Consider the following 22,224-nt stretch of genomic DNA (forward strand, 5'->3'; position numbering starts at 1 on the left):
GTAAACAGTTAGAGAAATTGATGTAGATGTATATTTTTATTTTTTGAATAATTCTTTGTTCAATTAAAAGTATTTTTGTGAAAATAAAGCAAGTGGTTGCTGATTATTTGCCTATTATAAAAGGGGGTCGCGATTTGCGAAGATAGAATACCAGTGGAAAAGCGACTAAAAACATAGTAAGTACACATTATTGTATGGTTACTTCAAAGTATTTTTTCCAAAGTTAGAAACGGGGTGACAATTATGTATGTTTTTAAAAAATAAAAAATATATAATATGAACGCTTATACAAAAATTTCCAACAGTTTAGCCAAATAAAAATAGAAAAAAATATTTACAAAAAGAATTATATAATAACATTACAAAATGGCATACAATTTGGTAGTACTTAACTATTCTTAATTTTGACAGTTTATTTACATCTAATTAGCCGTTCAGTGCTGGAAACAGAAAAAAAATAATATAATATATTGTTTTATGTATACATACAATAAAAACGTGATAACTCGATATGTTCAACATATTATAATATATTCATGTCGATATGGGTTTGGGCTAAAATAAAACGAATAGAACGAGAAAGGATGAAACAAAATTTTCCAGATTGTGTTCACTCATTCCTCCAATGTCAATAGAGCTTTAAATATTAAATCAATTGACATTTTTCATATCAAGAAGAATTAGACATAATTTCATTAGGATAGTTAATTATCATTTTTGTGTATTTGGACCCAGAATATTGACCTAATAGGTTGAACATCCATTTCTCTTGAAAACAAAAATTTGTTAATACAACATCCACTCTGTGAAGGCCCATGTATTTTTCTTCGGATTGTACTTAGTAAAAAAAAATATAAGTATATAGTATTTTGGGGCCCCGCGTGTATCAGCGTTAGATCGCTTTGATAGTTAGTAAGCGCCCATAATTTAATATAATAATCTTATGCAATCACAGTAAAACTTTCTCAAAATTCCATCATTTGATGACGACATTTAACGGTGTTAGAATGATAAAAATATGATAGATTTGAATTTTCTTATGATAGATAGTAGATAAGAATCCCAAGTTTCTTAATCTGGCAAGAAAAATACTGTAGATAATTAGTTTAACTTAATAAATTTTGGTATGTTTTAGCGAAAGTTCGCAATGCCCATTTTCCCTTATTTATAAATATTTAGAATGGTTTGAATATAATATATGTAAATGTAAACCCATCCTTTAAAGTAAACAAGTATTATCTATACATAAAAAAAACAGAAAATAGTCTATACATATCACTTTTAAAATCATTTACATTATTAGTCTATATCTAAATGCGTGAAACTTGATTCTATATTTTTTGACTTTTTCTTGTTATCTTTCGAGTAAAAATGTCTTTGCTTCTCCTCCGCAGTAAAATATGGTTTAAATCTTTGCACTTTTTCTATATTTAGTCTGTTGAGGGTCTGCGTATCCGGAAGATCGCCGCCAAAGTCGGATGGAAGGCATCTCTTTGGTAGAACGTCTTTGTAGAATTCTTCCCAATTCATATCTGGTGAATGCAGCACCATCTGAAAATACACATGGATCAGCTATTGTATCTGTAATGCATAACAGCAGGACTTAAAAAAAACAAAGGTGCCGGAACCAGTGATGCCAACCGTACTATAATTATAGTACAAAACTATAATTTTACGCCAAATATACCAAAATACTATAATTTTAAAGGATTCAAGACGAAAAATGTTTCTGTACTATACATTTATCAGAAATATTATAATTGTTACGCCTTTGTACTATAATCAGCATAGAAAAAGATGGCAACACTGGCCGGAACTCACTTTTTGCCAAAATGCTTACCTACTAAAGAAAATTATACTTATTCAAATATCATTCAAAGAAAATTTTCCTTTGCAATGAAGCGCATAAAAATTAAGCAAACAAACAAAAATAATGCAAATAAACAACTAAAATTGTAAAAACATCAGGTAGGTATTTGAATAAAAGCATATAGTGATTTACATGGCCCCCACATCCTGAAGCGGTCCCCCAGTCCAAGATCTTTGGCGGGCCCCCTACCTATAACACTGAGGTTAAAGGCAGCGTGACGCTCTATAGTAGCTTTTTTCAAATGGTGTTTTCGAGATAAAATTAAGGGTATTCAGTGTATCAACAAATATTAACAAAAATAATTACAAGATGAAAAGAACTTTTTATATGCAAAGTTTTTAAATTTTCTGTTGAATCATATAAACTTGACTTGACTAGCTTAAACGATCAAAAAAATTTTTACTTGATAGAAATAATACTGAAATATCATTTTGATATTTCATATTGATAACCATAGTAACGCACGTATATATTAATAATTTAGTTGCTAGGACCCCAGACCTGGCAACCAATAATTGAATTACGGATTTCTTCCGAAATAGCTTTTCATACAAAACAGAATTAACTAAAAATGAATTCAATTCTACTTAAAGATGGCTAAAAGTATTAAAAAAATGCATTGGCGTCGTGTTCTGGTATATTCTAAAAGTTTAAATGTCTATCTAGTCGGGAAGTCAGTTAAAAATCGATTGCAAGATTTGTACTGGATAAACAACCACCGGGCAAATAAGAATACGACCTAACCACATATTTTAATTTGTTCATATGCCTGAAGGAAATTAGCACCGCAGGCTATCTTTTTACGATCAGAGCGAATTTGTGATGTGCGTTTATCTCACTTATCAGGTCAATCCCCCAGGCTAGAGCCCTGTCACCCCCCCCCCCCCCTTTGTGGCCATGGTGATTTCCAAAGTTCCGTCCAATTTTCCTCTTTAAAATCGTCTTGATTCCTTTTCTTAGTGTTAAAGTCTATGGCAAAATGTCTTCCACTGAGTAGGTACCCACCGATCAACGTATTTTGAAGGATCGAAAAGTATCAAAGGTGGACCGACGAGTTTGGTGAACAAAAGTGCCGAAACTAAATAGACAGAATAGACCAACATTGGTCTTCAGCGAAGCTCTAATTGGGGTAATAATTAGATTCATTTGCAAAAAAAACACGTCGACATTCACTTGAAGAAATGGTAATAGGATTCATTACATATTATATCAAACGCGATATGTTTTCAGGATATGTCTTGTAAATTAGCTTGTACTAAACGAACATTGTTTCGTCTAATTGCTTTTGAAACATTACAAATACCGTGAAAAAAGGCGCCGGAACGCCGTTCCACCACGTTAAATGACAAAAAAAAAACTTGCATAACAGTAAACAAAGAAATTATTGTTAATCTCAGAGTGTGAACAAATCTACGGCATCATTACTTGGCCTTATTATCCAATAGACCACCCGCACTAGGTCCAACACTGTATTGCATAATAATAGTCATACTGGCATACGTACACAGTATGCGCAGTCTTTGGCAGCATGAGTCGTTTCATATAACGCAGCAGACAATGCTAAGATTTCAAGAACAAATCGTTTCACACTACCAATAAAAAAACTTTGAGACAGACGACACTTTTTAACATTTGAAATGACTTTAGATAATTATATTTTTTAAGAAGGCAGGCTTTAAATAATCGCCTGTGAAAGTGTTTTTGCCACGGATGACATTATTAATGAACAACGCACTCAGTACAGTAGCTAGCAAGTAAATTCGCGCATAGCGACATTCGCACATGTATTGGCAGACGTTACGTGACAAAATTTCGCAATTTCCATTAAGCGATATCCCGCATCGGGAATTTATAGCGATGTCACCTTTATTGTAATGGCGTTAGAACAGTGTTTCTAGTGTCAATGTTTATTTGAGCGAGCGATATTGATATTAAAATATGAATAATGCCATTCGGCAGACGCGACAAAAAGCATCGGGAATTTATAGCAATATCACCTTTATTGTAATGGCGTTAGAACAGATTATGCCATTTGGCAGACCCGACAAAAATCGAGTGTGTACGTACCCTTTTAATTAACTCTCCTCTTAAAAATGGCCGCAGCAGTTTCATTATTTTATCAAAAAACGATACAACATTTAAAATTTCAATGGACACTATCCGCACATTTAATCCTTCTTGAACGTAGGCTAAATACTTTGCCATCACCCTGAAAATAAAAATAACATGATTAATAATTATTAATATAGAACTTATCATTAAATAATTGAGGATATTTGTATAATTGTTTGCTATCTAAAGGGCCCCGTAAACGAGCATCAAAAATTTCAGATTGCCGATAAAATTGCCAAAAAAAATAGTGCAACCATTGCCCAGTTGCTGGGCAATGTATGACCCGACATCAATGTCGGGCAAGTGAGGCCGATGTATTTTGTGCGTACACGTGACTTCGGATAAAGCAACAACGGCCGACAATGAAATTTTTTGAAATTTTGTCGCCCCTTGAATCCTGTCACCCGGGTGCTTAGCAGCCTCATCGCCCCCGCTTGGCACGTCCCTGAATATATTATTCTACCCCATTTATACGTACATGAATTTACTGCTGACTAGGTAAAATATCGTGGCCATATCAATAAATTTGTATGGAATAAAAAAATCAGTAGCTTTTGAATTATTGTCACGTGACAGTTGGAATTTGTGCGATATCTGTGAGTGTGCAGTAGAACGATAGTGGCGAATCTGGTGGAAAAAATATGAACTACACCGTGCGAGTATTTTTTTTTTAATTTTCACAACCTGTCAAATAGCACCATACAATGACAACAATGCGTCTCGCTTACGCTTGAAGAATGAGACAGTCACACTTTTATGTGTAAACAATTATTATGGCGATAGTTGAATTAACGCGTGCGTGCTACCTGTGCTCCTGCATGGCTGTGAGACATGGCATCTTACTAAGCTTCAAGAGTCTCGGCTTTTGAGCTTTCAGAATTGATGTCTCCGCCGAATCTTAGGGGTACATTGGTACGACCGCGTTACAAACACCCGAGTTCGTGAGCAGACACATCGGCATTTGGTGATTGAGGTTATCATGAAGAGACGCTTTACGTGGCTGGGACACGTGTTCCGAATGCCGCCAAAGAGTGCGACACTTCGTACCTTTGTGGCATACCCTCAAGGGTTCCGACGCCGTGGCCGGCCCTCCCACACTCTGCAGCGGTGCGAACTACGTGCTGCAGGTCTAACGGGAGGCGCAAGAGTTGGCGATGGACCGAGGGAAGTGGCGCGAACTTGTGCTTGGTCGCTGGGTCGTGACAGGGTAGAAGAAAGAAGAGAAGTTGAATTTACACACTATTTTTGTCCCAGTAAATCGATGCACATGCACATGCGCCATTATAATTTATGGATTCGATAATATTATGTAGGTACATACCCGATATTTATTTTCGATAAATGTCCAAGTTTAACTCCTCTCATGTCAACTAATACAATGATGCCTTTATCTGGTCCATTTTCATAAATATGAGCATCTGAAAAATGACAAAGAATAATTCACATAAACCATTAGAGTTCATTAGATATTTGAAACAATGATGAACAAAACATTATTATTCGTCAGCTGTCACGTCCCTAGGCAAAGTGCCACCTTTAAACAGTCCGAGTTTATTCGTCGGTAAATTTGTTAGGTTAGGTTAGGTTATAAACAGACAAATATCTTAAATTTATATAATATTACATACAATCTAATAAAAGTTATTTATTATTAATAAAAGTTATGGTAAATGTGCCGCAGAGGTGGACATGAGATTTTACAACTTTCTTTTTAGATCAAACCAAACCTAACCTAACCTAAAATCTAACCTACTCCAACCTTACCTCATATAATCTTAGTTTGTGATAATGGTGTATCAAAATGTATGAAAATTTCAAATTTTCAATTAACGATTTTCGGATCGAAAATTCGATGCGCCGACAAAAAAGGGATTCATTATAATTGTCTACATGGAATAAACTGTTTTCGTAAAAAAAAAATATATATAAAAGCTCGTGTCCACTTCTGCGACACAATTACCAAAGTTATTATAAATTAGAGTATTCGTTCCTCGATCCTTCATCCTTTATTATGTGCAGTCTCTATGCAACGCCAGAATTGCCTACCACGACGCGTCGTGACGTCACTGTACGTCGAGTGTATTCGTGAAAGCCAGTAATTATGCCATTTATGATTTGGCCAAAGAATAGTTAATTGAAAGTTATAGAAAATCATTGTGATATAAATACAGTTATTGGTCAGTGTTGTAGTGGCCAGTTTTCATCAATATTATGTTAGGCACACCAGGGTTCGAAATGGACCGGAACGCACCGGAGCGCCGTTCCGGTTCATAAAATCCTCAAAATTATTGCTCCGTCTTGTGAAAATATAAATTTGACAGTCTGAGCGAGATATCTCATTATAATAAAAAAAATCTAACACACTAATTTTTTTTATTAAAAATTAGGTAACAATGTTGATATTTTCGTAAAATTATCTAGCGCTTCGGTTCGTAAAATTTTCCATTTCGAGCGCTGAGGTACACGAAATAATGTTGAGCCTTGTGAATCAAGAAAATTATGTCGCCGCTATTTTTTACTTACGAAGTGCCGCACTCTTTGGCGGCATCCGGAATACAAATCAAATCTCACTTCGTACCCTTGTGGCACAGCCTCGTGGCCGGCCCTCCCTCACCCTGCAGCGATGCTACAAAAGCGACCTACGTGCTGCAGGTCTGACATGGCGGGAGGCACAGGAGTTGGCGATGGACCGAGGGAAGTGGCGCCAACTTGTGCTTGTCCTATGCCCCAATGTTGGGACGTGACAGGGTGAAAGAAGAAGATTTTTTTACTTGGTAACAAACGAGAACCAGTAAACGGGGTAAAATGCGATAGAAACGATTAGTCAGTTCAATTCCTGAGTGATTGTATAAAAATGTATAAATCTTAGCATCCCGTCGCTTTGATTTTTTGTCAAAATATTAAAATACTTACGTGCATTAATAAAAAAATGGGGATTGGAAAAGGGGGAGGGAGTTGGATGTTTAAAAACTGTCACCCGGCACTATTTTATTTAGCACTGTACCACTGAATAATATGATCTCATGACTGATTGTGACTCGGATGATTTGGTAATCTTCTCCTTCAAGGGATGGCACGATAAGATAAGAAGCTAGATTTTCAAAAAAATATTTCGAGGCTTCCACCAACCAAAAAAAGGTTGGGAATCACACGTAGAATAATGCAAAACAATGGAGAATTTAATTATAAAATTTCATTAGTCTTACCAAGTGTCATGCAGAATAATTTACATGCAGAGACATAGTTATATCTATCAACGTTGAAGTCGTGAAGTCTATGCATTAGGATCCCATAACCTTCCTTCGTTTTTTCTGGAAGGTATATAAACTCCCTAGAATTATTAAAATAATAATATAATAATAATATAAAATATTTTAATAAAATAAATATTATTTTTATGCGATTCACAGTGGCATCTAACGTAATATCCGTAAAGCTATTTTGTTTTTTTAATGTTACCAATCGGTGCTGTGATACGAGTACCATCTGACTGTAATTAGTAATACTGTAATACTGGAATAATATAATCAATACAATTACTATACAATCCAGAATCTGAATATTATTATCCAATTAAATTCAAATAATAATTATATTAATGGTCGACGTAGGTATATTTTTATATAATAATATGACAAAATACAAAGAAAGTCCGATTGTAATAAAATGCAAAAAATATAATAAAATATTATACCATTATAACATTGGTTTTTAGATTTTTTGTTAATATATAATTATTATAATTACAGTGACGTCTAGTTAAGATGCCTCGAAGATTAATTTGTATTGGATTATAATTTATTGGAATTAGATTATATTGGAATTAGATATATTATAAATTTACGTATATGCTTCGTAATTCGGGTAATAGATGGCTATATGGAATCGTAACTTTTGATGTGATCCCCCTTAATGCGAGAAAATAAAATTTTAGACACGACGCGTTATCGCGATGGAGATAATCCAATGAATCTATGAAAGAGTGTAAAATAATACTCACATGGCTTCTGCAGTCTGAACCATGTCCTTAGTACTGCCATCTCTATTGTCAAACTGATCCGGACCTTTGTCTCTCAAGTTGTAATGTGACTTAATGCATTTCTTCGTATACTCGATGACCTGTTCGCATGCTACGTGAAATACCAGCAGTTGCTTGTTAGTGATATCTTTCGGTACTGTGCTGTTGAAGTCCAGACTCTGCACCCATGTCATCAACTCATCTATGTCTGACTTCTTCAGCGTTGGGTCCCTAGCGAAGCAGGCTTCGTAGTCGTAGGCGAGATCAAACACCATTTCTTATGATTTGAGTCCAGTTCTGAAATTCAAAATTGTTACAATATAAGTATTTATGTTTATTATTTATTAAGTGTTTATCTAAAAGAAATATTATTTTCTCAAGGTTATTTAAAATGTATAAGTTCATGGTGATAAGAGGTGGTCTGATGAAGGAATTTTGGGTATCTTTAGCCTACAAGTCTATTAGAAAATTGATAATGTTTGAAAACTGAAAATACTAAAATAGGGTTTTAACCACCATCGATCTAGAACAGGGGGAGCAAACTTTTTGGATGGAGGGCCAAATTCAAGAATTCAAAATGAGCGGCGGGCCGCAAGTAAAATACCATTTTAAAATATACACTATTTATTATAAGGAAGAATAAACATTACAAAATAAATAATGAGAAGAATGAAACTGTTGTACATTTTTTTAAATTCAGGTGTTAATTTTGTAGTTGATATTCTCAAAACTGCTTGTAAATTTGCATCGGAGATGTAGATTCGTGAAGAATTTTTATTGAGGTTCATGATCGAAAATGTTTGTTCACATAATAATTATATAGGTTGATCCAAAAATAACGAACATTTTTCTTGCATAATCGAATTCGTCTGAATTAAGGGCATTGTAAAATTTGGAGATTTCTTCACGACGATGCAATTCTCTTAAGTCAGTGTCACACTGCAGATCAATAATCTCAAGTTGTAGGTCTGTCGGTACACTATCAATATCTATTGAAAATGGATCGTGTACTATTGCTAAATTTGTTTAAATTTTTCGGAAGTCACCAAATCTTTGTGAAAATCGTCATTCAGAGCTTTAATAATTTTACCATATTCTTCAAATTTAAAATTCAACATGATATATTGTAATGAGCGCAGTAAAGAAGCCAACTTAAGCAGTGCTTTCAAGCTATCCATAGCATGAAATAATAAATCAAGCCACAAAATACGAGTAAGATTGCATCCATATAAATAATGATATGCGAAATGATTTTCGCACTAAATATTCAGCAACTTCAAAGTTGGAAAGTGGTCCACGTTGTTATTCGATATTTGTCGAAGGAATAACTTGAGTTTTAATTGAAATCCATTCAACGTAGAAAATAGTGGTTACATAGTGTGAGACGAGACGCAAGGAAGACGTACTGAGATAATACATTTACGAAACAACAAATTCTTCAAATTTTAATCTATTGTCAATATTTTTTAAAAAATTATAAAAAAATTATTCGTAATCAGAAGTACAATTAATGATGGCGGGCCGCAAAAAAATACCCGGCGGGCCACATGTGGCCCGCGGGCCGCAGTTTGCCCCCCCTGATCTAGAAGGAAAAGATTGATGTTACATGAAAATGGTGTGTATTAAATTTCGCCGTTTCATAGTTTACTGTGAGCTGTCGTACCGGTTGTATAGCACTGACATAAAAACATTACGTGTTGTTCGTGGAGCATTGCAGACAGTAATGTTCCAATTTAAAAAAATTCAATATGAACATTAATTTAGTAATTATAAGTATCAAAAAATATCGAATAATAACGCTGTCATTATTAACTTGCTAACCTGCTTTTGAATCATTCAGAATTTTATATAAACATATAGGTATGTACGATATGATTGTATTTCTAATTTTATTACACAACTATTTTTTTGTCTTGTTCTTGTATTCCAGTGGTTTTTGGGTTTCCTACATATTTTTAACTGTTTTATTTAGACATTAATTTCATCTTAATGTTATACGACCAACTGCATACGTATCTATAATTTTCCGCACATGCCAGCTTGAACCCAACACCCATGGCAGTCCCGCCAGAGTTTTACTAATAATACCTAATCATCAAGCTACCCGTGACAAATCGTGTCCGGAAACTTGTACGTATGCAGTTCGCCGTATCACATTTCACCGTGAAATACTGTAAAGAAATATATAGCCGTATATTAAACACCGTCCAACTTCTTTGTGTCATATAGTACTGACATAAAATCCATGTCTAAATAAAACACGGTTCTTGTCGGTTTACACTTTACAGGAAGATAGCAGCAAACAAATTTTGAAACATAGCCGATATCAGGGTTCGAAATGAACCGGAGCGCACCGGAGCGCCGTTCCAGTTCATACTAATTATCGCTCCTTCTTGAAAAAAAACTACTTTGACCGTCTGAGGTAGATAAGCCATATAACAAAGAATCTAACACACTTATTATTATAAAATACACATAAAATTAGAAAACTATGTATTTATATATTTATATAGGTACTTAATGTAAATATTTTCGTGAAATTATCGAGCGCTCTGGTTCGTTAAATTTTCCATTTCGAATGCTGGCCGATATACTGGATTATTAATTGTTAGATTAGGTTACGTTAGGTTCTCATTCTTGAATTCATGAATTTTGACAAATCAGCCATGAAAATTGAATAATTAATGTTGATAATAAATCTAATAAAATTGGAGTATGCGGTCATCTCTTTCCGATAAGAAAGCTCACGGCGAACTGTGACACGGTGAAATGTTTTATATACAATTTACATGTAGCAAATACGTTTTGGTATTAATCGCATATGCTTTTATATTCTATAAATATTTATTATTGAATTATTTTTTATAAACTTTCAGTTATTACGTAACCGATTGATAATTTATAATCAAATTATTTTTTTATATCTGTATTGTAATAGGTACACAAGGTATAGGTACAATGAAACATCTTAAAAAATAGTGTGTATTATTAGAAAACTAGAAGGAAGCTGCCCAAGATAGGCATTCGTCGAATTTCAGATGACACCAAGTCATAATAAGAAAAAAAAATATTAGGTATTTATTATTAATGTTGTACGCATAGATCTGTAAATTATATTATATTTTTGACACATTGTAATAATATGTTTTTATGGATAAATTCATACTCTGACAGCTTGAAAAGTAGAAAGTATGAATCGTTATAGAGAATAGGTAATCGATTAGTATAATATTTAAAACACTGTTCAAACAATATAATATTATTTTAACACAATCATTATAATATAAAGTCTATAACACAATATATACATCACAACGTGTCAAATTTTCATTTGAAATGATTCTTGATATTATTGAAGGTATCTAAACAAAAGAAGTTTCGTTTTTATTTTTGAAGTACCTAATATATTCTAAATATTTTTTTATAAAAAAGAATACATTTGAAAAAGAAAACATATTCTTTAGCTAAATAATGTTATTCAAACATAACTATGGTTATTCGTCGGTTCTTATTGTAAAAATAACCTTAAATACAAGACATTGAAAAAATAATATTTTCCCAACATTAATTCCATATTAGTGTTTCTTTATTAATATTGACAGCTCACGGTAAAATGTGCTAAATACCTACGTACAATTTACATGTAACCACCTTACACAGCAATTGTGCGAAAACGGTGACCGGACAGAACATGACAAAACAGAACAGTGACAAAACAGAACAGCCAGGAGAAAAATGAAGCATTAATTTATGTGGAATCTATTTAGGTTAGATTAGCTTAGATTATGTTAGGTTAGGTTATGCCATTATTTCGTTGTACCTAGTCACCCAATCATTTTGAACATATTATATTGATTAAGATGAGATATACTAAGCTTGCCGGCAAAGCAGAAATTAGGTATATAATTTGATTTATTATGGCGTATTGAAAATCTGTGCTATTAAAAATCTATCAACATAATAGAGATAGGATAATTTCAATATTAAATTTATATTTTTCCTGAAAGGTCATAGTTATATTTATCGTTGTTCTGTTTTGCCATGTTCTTTTTTGTCATGGAACCGCCAAAACATAACAATCGTGTACATTCACTTGTAATATAAAACGATTTCATTGATATTTTGTAGAGGAAGCAATAAACACTCCTTTTTTATTCCCTTAACCTTGAAAGTCGTTTTCACATTTAAACATAACTATGGTTATTCGTCGGTTTTTATTGTAAAAATAACCTTGGAAAATACAAGACATTGCAAAAATAATATTTTTCCCAACATTAATTCTATATTAGTTTTTCATTTATACGTTATGGTAATAAGTTAATGATCCACAATTCGGTATAACATACTATTTCAAACTATAAATATTAATTTAGCAAACGGGAAACTAATGCATTAATTTTCGGCTGTTTGATTGAATATTCATAAGTTCCAATACAGATTTTGTATTTTATTGTTATTTTAATATGTATAAACCTCATTATTTTTTTACTATATGTATATTAACTACACTTCCCTATATACATTTGCCAATATACCTAAATATTTTATGTTTGAGACCCCTTCGAACTATGAGGAAGAACATATAAAATACTTATTTTTATTTATGGTATTAAATATTATTTATTTAGATACATAAAGTGCAGTGAGGGAACCAATTAGTCAGCTAAATTCCTAAGCGATTATGGGAGAATTTAATCTTTAGTATAGTTTTGCGTAATAACGTAATCGTTTGTTTCGTTGGTGGGCACAGAACAGATTAATAAATATAATTCCGATAGGCTATACTCCAATACACTACATTTTGATGTAGAGCTTTGAATGTGTGGGTGTCCTACGAAAATAGATCAGACATTAAAGATATGCAATAGTGTATGTTGCAACCTTCAAATAGACAAATATTGAATGAGCGTCAGTGCATAAAACGAGAGCAGTTGTCAGAACGAAGGACAGGCGTATTCTTGACACGCGTTTAAATTTATCCCATATTCTTCCACACTCGAGATCGGTTGCCTGTTACTACACACCCGTTAGGTATTTTAGTTCCCATTAATTCTGTGTTCACTGTTGTTGAAAATATTTAAGTGATTTTCGCGGCACAATTTTAGTTGAACCATTATTTTGATATTTTTTTTACGATTTGTACCCATTGTTGTATCCATGACTGTTATTACACTTTGCGACAGTATTCTATCATTTGTGGTTGATGAACAATTTGAAAAATAGGATGGTACCACTGGTGCCAGTGACGTCACGTGGGGGTAGGCAGGTCATGCGTTGCGTAGGGCGTGACATTATGAAGAGTGACTAATGGAGAAACGGATACAGATATCACAACTTTTGAGAGCAGTGACGGTTTCCAATGAAGCAGACGATGCTGTCGCTTCATTAGAAAATATCGACATCTTAAAATTTGAAGAATAATCAAAGCATTAAAAATTCTGACAAGATAACTATTACTGTTTTCTAATAAACGAAAACACGGCCCGAAAAACACTTCTCCGAAAAAACTTGATGGTATGCACGCATTGTTGACACTAGCGAATAGCGACGACTGTCGAGGCGAGCACAATGAACATGGTGTCTAGACTAAATGTTGCCAATAGGAAAATATCGCTTCGATTGGTAGAATTTTTGAACTTTCGGAATATACCCATATTCGGAATTACCCCAATGCACCTTACATGTTTATTTTTAAAAAAATCCCCCGAGCAACTATTATGGGTAGCGGGGAACAGAAAAATATTAGATGCAAAAGCATGGCAAAAAAGGTTGAGAAACTATGAAAACTAGAAAAACAAAGTGACAATAGTATGAAAAGGCGGCAAGTTTCAAACTGGCAGTTCACGTTAATCATAATAATATGTATTTGAAGTGCGATTATATCATAATATGCAACAAATTAATGCATCCTTTTACCCGGAATTATTAAATATGAATTATTGATAAATAACCACAAACTTGATAATGAACTTTTTACCACAAAGTTGACAAAGAATCGACTGAAGATTATATTAAAATATTGACTTCTAGATAATGTTACGTGTACTGGCAATTTTAATATAGCTGGAGTGTCCAATGCGTGGGTCGCGGGATGGGTTTTGGTCGATCGTACCTTACATCGTATCCTGAAATTTGTACGTATGCCGTTGGCCGTTACACAGTTCATCGTGAGATGTTGTATCGGAAATATTGACAGCCTTGGTAAGCTGTGCGTACAATTTACATGTAACCACCTTACACAGCAATTGTGCCAAAACGTGACAATCGTGTACATTCACTTGTAATATAATACGATTTCATTGATATTTTGTAGAGGAAGCAATAAACATTCTTTTTTTATTTCCTTAACCTTGAAAGTTGTTTTTAAATTTTATTGACTAAGAGAAATCCGACGTGACCTCATCATATCCCTTGATTCGTAGTGCATCACTCAATACCTGTCGCAGGAGTGAGAGAAAGGGTAGATGTGAATCCCTTAAGTTCTTATCGGTTTACAAGAAGCCACGGAGAACAAATTTTGAAAATAGCCGATATACTGGATTATTTGTTAGGTTAGGTTAGATTTTCACTCTTGAAGTAGTTTTATTGTCTGCCATGCTCCATGAACAACGCGTATTTTATTACCACATTTTTATTAGCTCGTATTCTTGTTTGTCCGGTTCAGATATTTTCTTGTGCAGTACAAATTTTTTCTTGTTTGTCCAAGATTGTTAACTAATTTCATTTCCCGACCAGCTAGACATTTGAAACTTTTAGAATATATTAAAACACGACATTTCACGTTTATATGATTCAACAGAAAATTTAAAAACGTTGTATATAAAAAGTTCTTTTTATCTTGTAATTATTTTCATCTCGGTGCTATAGAGATGACCGTATAGTATACGGCCATCACTTCCGATAAAATAGCTCACAGCGAACTGTGCTACGGTAAAATGTAATACGTACAATTTACATACAACCCGTGAAGTAGAATGCTTTGAAACCGTAAAAGACAAGTTTGTCTTTGAGTGCATTGTGTCCACAGTAAAATATAATGACATGTAAGTTGAACGTATGCAGTTCATCGTGGGACACTTATTCATGCGCCGCAGTACGTGAAACATGAGTTCTTATAACATTTTATCAAATGACGAGTTCTTCGTTGAAAATTTCACCGTGGAATACACTTGTACGTATCTTACAAGATGCGGCGATAGTTTGCAAATAGTACTGTTCCAATTAGATTAACCCTAACCTAACATAGTAAAGACATCTCCACATGTTGTAGCATACGTACAAATATACTCCACGGTGACAAGTTCAACGAAGAACTCGTCATTTGATTAAATGCACGTACTGCGGCGCACGAATAAGTGTCCTGCGGTGAACTGTTTACGTACTTATTTCCGGATACGAAATATAATACATTTTGTACAAATTGAAGAATGACAATTGGCAGAAATTGATAGATCACAGCCTACTTGAAGTTGGATACACCTGATGTATAGTACCCACATTACACGAGGTAACAAGTTTAATGTGTACCTAACATAATAATTATACTGTGACTTGCACATCATATAATGACCTACACCGGTGACCGTGAATACAATTTATTAATATTATGTAATTATGACTAAGTACTTCAAAATCATTATTAATTAAATGATTATAAGTAGGTAGGTACACCGGATTAAAATGAAATTAATGATTTTATAAAAGCATATTTATTTGCGGTCGTTATCAATTTATGATGAAGTAGAAAATAGATATTTTTAAAGAATTTAAACGTTTCATTTCCTCCTATAAACCAGGAAAAGATACTAAAATGGTACATACTAAAAATAACTATTATGAGGAGAATGAATAAATCTACCACATACACCAAGCGGAAAAATACTAAGCTTGCAATTTGACATTTTTTTTTTGATAATTTATATTTAAAAGTGTTTCAATTGTTATTAAATACGTATCCAAAAACGTTGAAGAGAAAAATATTTTTTTATTTAAAGTCAAAGATAAACATATAATATTAATATTATCGACCGAGGGTACTTAATGGAATTTTAATTTAAATTGTTATTGATTTGAGTTTAAATACACACTTATCATTGGTGAGTGCGCATAGTGCCTGAAGATGCTGAAAGGCGAAACTCGGGTCGCAAAAAATGACTCAAATGGAATAGTACAAAAATTAAATTTATTAGAAAGATATATTTATAACTAAAATGAACGTTATACAGCGTAAATTTGGGATCCCATCTTATTATTATATACTTATAGTATAATACCACAATAATATGTGGTATATTACTCTGTGATTGTGCGGTGCAAGTTTTTATTGTTTTGTATTATACAACTCCATAAATCAAGTAGATGTACTTATTGAAAAATAAAAAAAAATCGCTAAAAATACACTAAATACCCTAAATATGGCCTCGAATATTATTTGGAAAACGCTACGGTTGAGCGTCACACTGCATTATTAACCTTAGCGAAAGGTAGGTGGGCCATGGTCACTATATTAATGCTCGATGCTCTATGGTCGGTATGTCGGTACCCAGTATTCGACGCAAACATCTGTTCGTCTTTGTAAGGTAGGTCTTTGTAATGTGCCATGCCGTACAGCAGGACTGTCAAAATGCAAGCGTCAAATAGGTGATATTTAGTTTAAACCTTTTCACTGCCGGTCAATTGTTACTAGGTGGACACTTGGAGGCCAGCTATTTTTGATAAATATTGTTTAGACAATATACACAAATAGTTTATTTAGAAGTTATGACGTTTACAAGAACGCACGAGTTAGCTCGTCCATGGCCTGACGCGACATACATGCTTTGACGAGTTAACTCGGCTCTGGCAGTGATTAACCGAGTACAGTCGTGAGTACAGACCTTAGACTATAGATACATCTAGACGCCACCCATTGCATTGCTAAATGAAGCTGCGTGCCGTGCGTTTGGGTTGTGGGCGAGCGAACGCATTTGTATAAAAATGTTCGAGACCATAGACCATTTCGCTAGTGCTCGCCCAAAGTGCTTGCACTAGACGCTCAGAATTAAAATATATTTTTCTATTTTTTACGTTATATAGTATTTTTAAGCGGTCAAAATGCAACCATTAGGTAAAAATATCCATAATTTAAGTTATTTTAAAGAAACACGGTCACTTGATATTAAAATATATAATAATATACAAATAAATTATCACAAACATGTATCAATTTACCTATAAAACGTAATACCATCTTCTTGCTTATCAGTACGGCTACCACATTTTAATACAGCACACAGAACCATCTTTTCTACTTAATTAACTAAAAATATTTACACTGAAAAAATATCAATTTTAGCAACACGCGCTCGCAGGTTATCGACGCTTAGTTAAGCAAAAAACTAAGATTTGGCGGCTACACCGTAACAAACCATCTCCCAGATCTGTAAACCTTTTATTTTACTCTAGCGCGTGTCGCAGAGATTATAAGGGTGCCGAATACTTTCTCACTCGCACTTATGCATCGTTTTTGTTCAGGCCTTGGTACAGACACTACGCATCGAATTGAATGTTGCTCCAGCCATTGGTATTCGGATTGCGAGATCTCTTTGTAAAGTGTCATCCCCCGTGATATGCACCCCCAGGTATAGTTATCAATACTCTCAATGCCGTTTCCCTCGCTAATAGGGGAGAAATCTGGATCAGGACAGATACTATTGCACAATGCATTGGTTTTCTTCGCGCGCTTTTTTAAACCGACGCGAGACGAATAATTTGTTTTGTTGTAAAATAAATACGTGGGTACGAGTAGGTAAAATAAATTCCTAAAATTGTTAAGTATATGTTTGACAAAATGAGTATTTCATTGCGAAAATATATTTCTGCCAATTCTTTCCTTGAGGATAAAACGTGGTGTTGATAAAAAAAAACAATTTAAAAACCAATGATTTAATCTACGAATACGTCATAATAATATGCTTCGCTTTGAAGCGAAAACGATAATAATTTATATGTTTCCCAAAGGTTATTAAGTATTTTATTGGTTTGTTGTTTGATGTTCTTTTTAAATCAGAGAATCAAATCGATGAAATAAATGAATTTTTAATTATTTGTGATAACCGAGCATGACCATCGCATTGATGGACAGTTCGCCATGAGCTTTCTATCGGAAAGAGATGACCGTATTCCATACGGTCTCCAATTTTATTAGATTTAATATGAAAATTAATTCAACTTTCATAGCTGATTTTGAAAAAAATGATGAATTCAAGAATGAAAACCTAACCTAACCTAACAAATAATCCAGTATATCGGCTATTTTCAAAAATCGTTGCTGCTGGCTTCTTGTAAGGTGTAAACCGACAAGAACCGTGCTTTATTTGGACATGAATTTTATGTCAGTACTATACGACACAAAAAGGTTGGACGGTCTTTAATATACGGACATATTTCCGATACAACATTTCACGGCGAAGTGTGGTACGGCAAACTGTATACGTATAAGTTTCCGGACACAGCTAGGTGGTATATCCCTGCTTGGACAGTAAGCCATGACCTAAAATAAAGTTATTAAATTTAACACATAAATGACATTGTGTATATTTGTAACGTTTTGATAAACGTGATTCTGTCAGTGACAATGATAAAATATTAGTTTTGCAAAACTATCTAGTGATCTTGATCTTACGCACTTCTGAGACCTCCAATATTATATTTAAATACGTCTTTTACGCCTTTTTCGAAACTAAATTACTATTTTAATAATCTAGAAGGACGACTTCTAGAAAGGATGTTTAGATTGAATATATTATAATTAAGCAATACAAGAAGTGAATAATTTATTAAATTGACAATTTGGTATCACAAAGTAACAACTTATTGCTCTTGCAAAAATGTCGGTTCTTCTAAATGTTTATCAGTGACGTCCCGTGGGGGTAGGCAGATTGAGCGTTTCTTGGGGGCGGCAGTTACTTGAAGGGCGGCAAATCGAGAAGAATTATTTCGAATATATAGAAATAGCTACCTAAACTTAGTAATAACGAAAATATCGTTCCATTTAAAAAATCAGCTTACTGGTTTTATAGGGTTCGTGATATCTAGTTTACTTCCCTTGCCCTTCGACGTACTTGGTGACCAGAAACGACACGTGCATATTTGTGAAAAATTAATCTGATATTTTATTAGTAATGTATCCATACATCACATTTCTTAGATATTGGACTCATGAAAGGATGATAAAAATACTGTATAAAAAATGAGGTGGTTTTTTGGTGTTGCCTAGGGGCGGCATTTTATCTAGGGACGTCACTGATGTTTATTGAAGAAAAATGAACATAGAAAATTAAACAGACAAACGTTTCTATCTACTTTGGACTAAAACTATAGGAATTAACATTAAATAATTCGATCAGAGGTTCACAAAGTGTGTCCCGCGTAACTTTTTGATGTGGCCCACGAGATTTATGTTAAATATGTATTTATTTTAATAATTTAAAGATTCATTTTTATGTAACCCGGACGCTGTTTCCGTAAATATGCAGTTTGCATTAATAAATTTCTAAGAGAACGTAGAAGCAAAGCATCACTTATCTACAAAGGACTTTCACTTGATGTATATCCAAACATAGTTAAAGACGCTTCTTTATATTTAGAAGTAACTATATTTGTGAAAAAAACATTTTCTACAATGAGCATTAATAAATCAAACTTATGATCAAAATTAACAGACAACCATATTACAAAATTTGAGGCTAGATTGCAGGATTTAGTTAGTATAGTAGAAAAAAAATATATTATTTTTTTGTATATTAATAAGAGTACCACTAATGTATGTTTAGTTAAAAATAACAGTTTACACAATGAAATATTTTAAATTTTTTTGCCTTATGTTTTTTAAAAGCAGAAAATATTTATTAATGAAGGGCGGCCCACTAAATATTTTTGATTTCAAAATTGTCTCATCGACGAAAAACCCTGATTTAGATAAACCTTGCCAACTGGTGGTATTTTGGTTTCCAAAAGCTTCTAAAGAACAAAGCACTCTTAAGAAAAACCTAAACAACCTTATATAAAACTCTTCTACGCCCGGTATTAACATAATATGGATCCAGAATGCTGGGCACTCAGCAAACAGGATGAGAGATGTATGGATATCTTTGCGAGGATAGTTTTGAGAATAGTCTTTGGGGCTGTTCAAGAAGGTGGCATTTGGAGGTAAAGGTATAATGAGAATGATACACACTTTATGGGGCCGAAAAGATCACGTGGCATATGAAAATGCATAGACTGCATTGGATCGGCCACGTGCATAGAACGCCGGAGGATATACCGGTGAGGCAGGCTATGTACGCAACCCCCGATGGAAAGAGAAGACCTGGACGGCCGAAATTGGGATGGCTGGACTGTGTCACGGGGGATTTAAAAATGCTAAGTCAAAGCAATTGGAGGGTGTCGGCGCTGGATCATCCAGGAAGGAGGACGTTTTTGAAGGAGACTAAGACCCACCAAGGGTTGTGGTGCCATAAATGATGTTGCTTTAGATCAGGGTTTCCCAAACTTTTTCTGCAATGAAACACTTCGCAAACCCGGAAATTTTAATGGAACATTTAGCTTATTTTTAGATTGATTCCTACTAGTTAAAATTTAAAAAAAAATGTTATTAAAACACATTATTTATTTAGTATTTAATTACATATTTTTAAATACACAACTATAATATAATATAAACATAAAAATATGAATAAATAAAGCACTTAGATAATGAGTTTGATAATTTTGAGTTCATGAATTGCATATCTTTTTGATATCAGGCACAATATTGGTAAGTTGTATAAAACCTTTCCAAATTGTCGCGGAACACCTATTCAGGTTCGGCGGAATACTGGTGTTCCGCGGAACATAGTTTGGTAAACCCTGCTTTAGATAATAACATGTTTTTGAAGTGGTTGATAGCTTTGAAAGTAGGTATATTATTTGGGATTTGCATCAATTTAAGTATGAATAACATTCAGGTCATGGCGTTGCGAATTACGATGGTAGTGCTAGTTATTAATTATCTTCGAATGCAATAGCCGGTAACCCGTTAAAAATAAATGAAGATTTTCGATTGCATTTTTCAATAATGCAACGATTATTATTGTCTACAAACAGTTTACCATATTTATTTATATAAGAAAACAAAACATTGTTGACATAACAATCAAAATTTGGGACGCTCACAACATGAGATTTACATTATAAAAAATAATACTCTCATAAGAGAGAAGATGAAAAAAGATACAAGTAAGTCATTCAATTTAGATTCGTTGTTATGAACATTTTAACAAGATTTTATTCACAGGATTTAATGGAGTTTAATTCAATTTTAAGAATATAATTCGTCTAACTTTTCATACAAAGCAGTTGACATGCTTGAATCCATTTTCACACATATGCAATGAATACAATGAAAACCCTTCTTAATTTCCTGTATGTCACTTATATTCATTTCAACCTCAGCACCTGAATTATAATTGCACTCATTTGGCAATACTTTAAATAACCGACGTAATTGTTAACTAAAAATATGTTAATAAAATTTGTAACAAAATATGGTTAAAACTATTTTAATTTATCTATTACGTATGAAAAGGATTTAGGTTTTTTGTTAAAATAAATAGATACATACCTTTATTTTGTGCAACAATTATTAATCCAGGGGTGATTATAAAAAAACAACTTCACTCTTTGGGCAAACAATACAGACTGGTTGACCTTACTTAGGATAGGTAAACTAAACGTGATATATATCTGAATTATCAGTGGCGTATAAAAGAATACATCAGGATCAACATATAAAATGAAAGCCTGGTTATTTTTTTAATTATTATATTTTTAATAGGCATGCCTTCTTATTACGAAATCATAGACGAAAAATAATCTAGCAAGCAATTTTGTATAATATATAATAAAGAAATATTTACTCGGAATACTTAATCCGTTATTAAAATGGGTCTAGGACGATTCGGCGCTGGGACAACTGGGCGCCACGCAATCCAATGAGACTCAAAAATAAATAGACGTTCGTGAATTATAAATAGTTTATAATATGTATTTAATATTATTATTTATATTTAAACGACTTGTTTTATTAATATTTAATACTTTGGTGAGAATTTAAATATGCACAAGTAAATAATGATTTGATCGTCCATATTCTTAACTTTTCCAACAGGAATTGAAGGAACCCAATGACATTAATTTGAAGGAA

At 33.3% G+C, this 22,224-nt stretch overlaps 1 protein-coding gene across 1 annotated transcript; it reads right to left on the reverse strand.

Moving 5' to 3' along the window:
- Nucleotides 1-45: 45 nt before the first annotated feature.
- Nucleotides 46-21,731, reverse strand: LOC147069619 (alpha-tocopherol transfer protein-like). Its single transcript, XM_085950335.1, has 6 exons — nt 21,643-21,731; nt 7,983-8,297; nt 7,189-7,313; nt 5,304-5,400; nt 3,938-4,079; nt 46-1,551 (listed from the first exon to the last, which is right to left on the reverse strand). Exons 2-6 carry the CDS (start codon nt 8,273-8,275, stop codon nt 1,300-1,302), a joined length of 909 nt encoding a protein of 302 aa, XP_085806461.1. The 5' UTR covers nt 8,276-8,297; nt 21,643-21,731; the 3' UTR covers nt 46-1,299.
- Between the last annotated feature and the right edge of the window lie 493 nt (nt 21,732-22,224).

The sequence above is a fragment of the Rhyacophila brunnea genome, unplaced genomic scaffold (genome assembly GCF_057557595.1).
Source record: "Rhyacophila brunnea isolate RB1 unplaced genomic scaffold, BYU_Rbru_1.0 scaffold_23, whole genome shotgun sequence".
NCBI classification, from domain to species: Eukaryota; Metazoa; Arthropoda; class Insecta; order Trichoptera; family Rhyacophilidae; genus Rhyacophila; species Rhyacophila brunnea.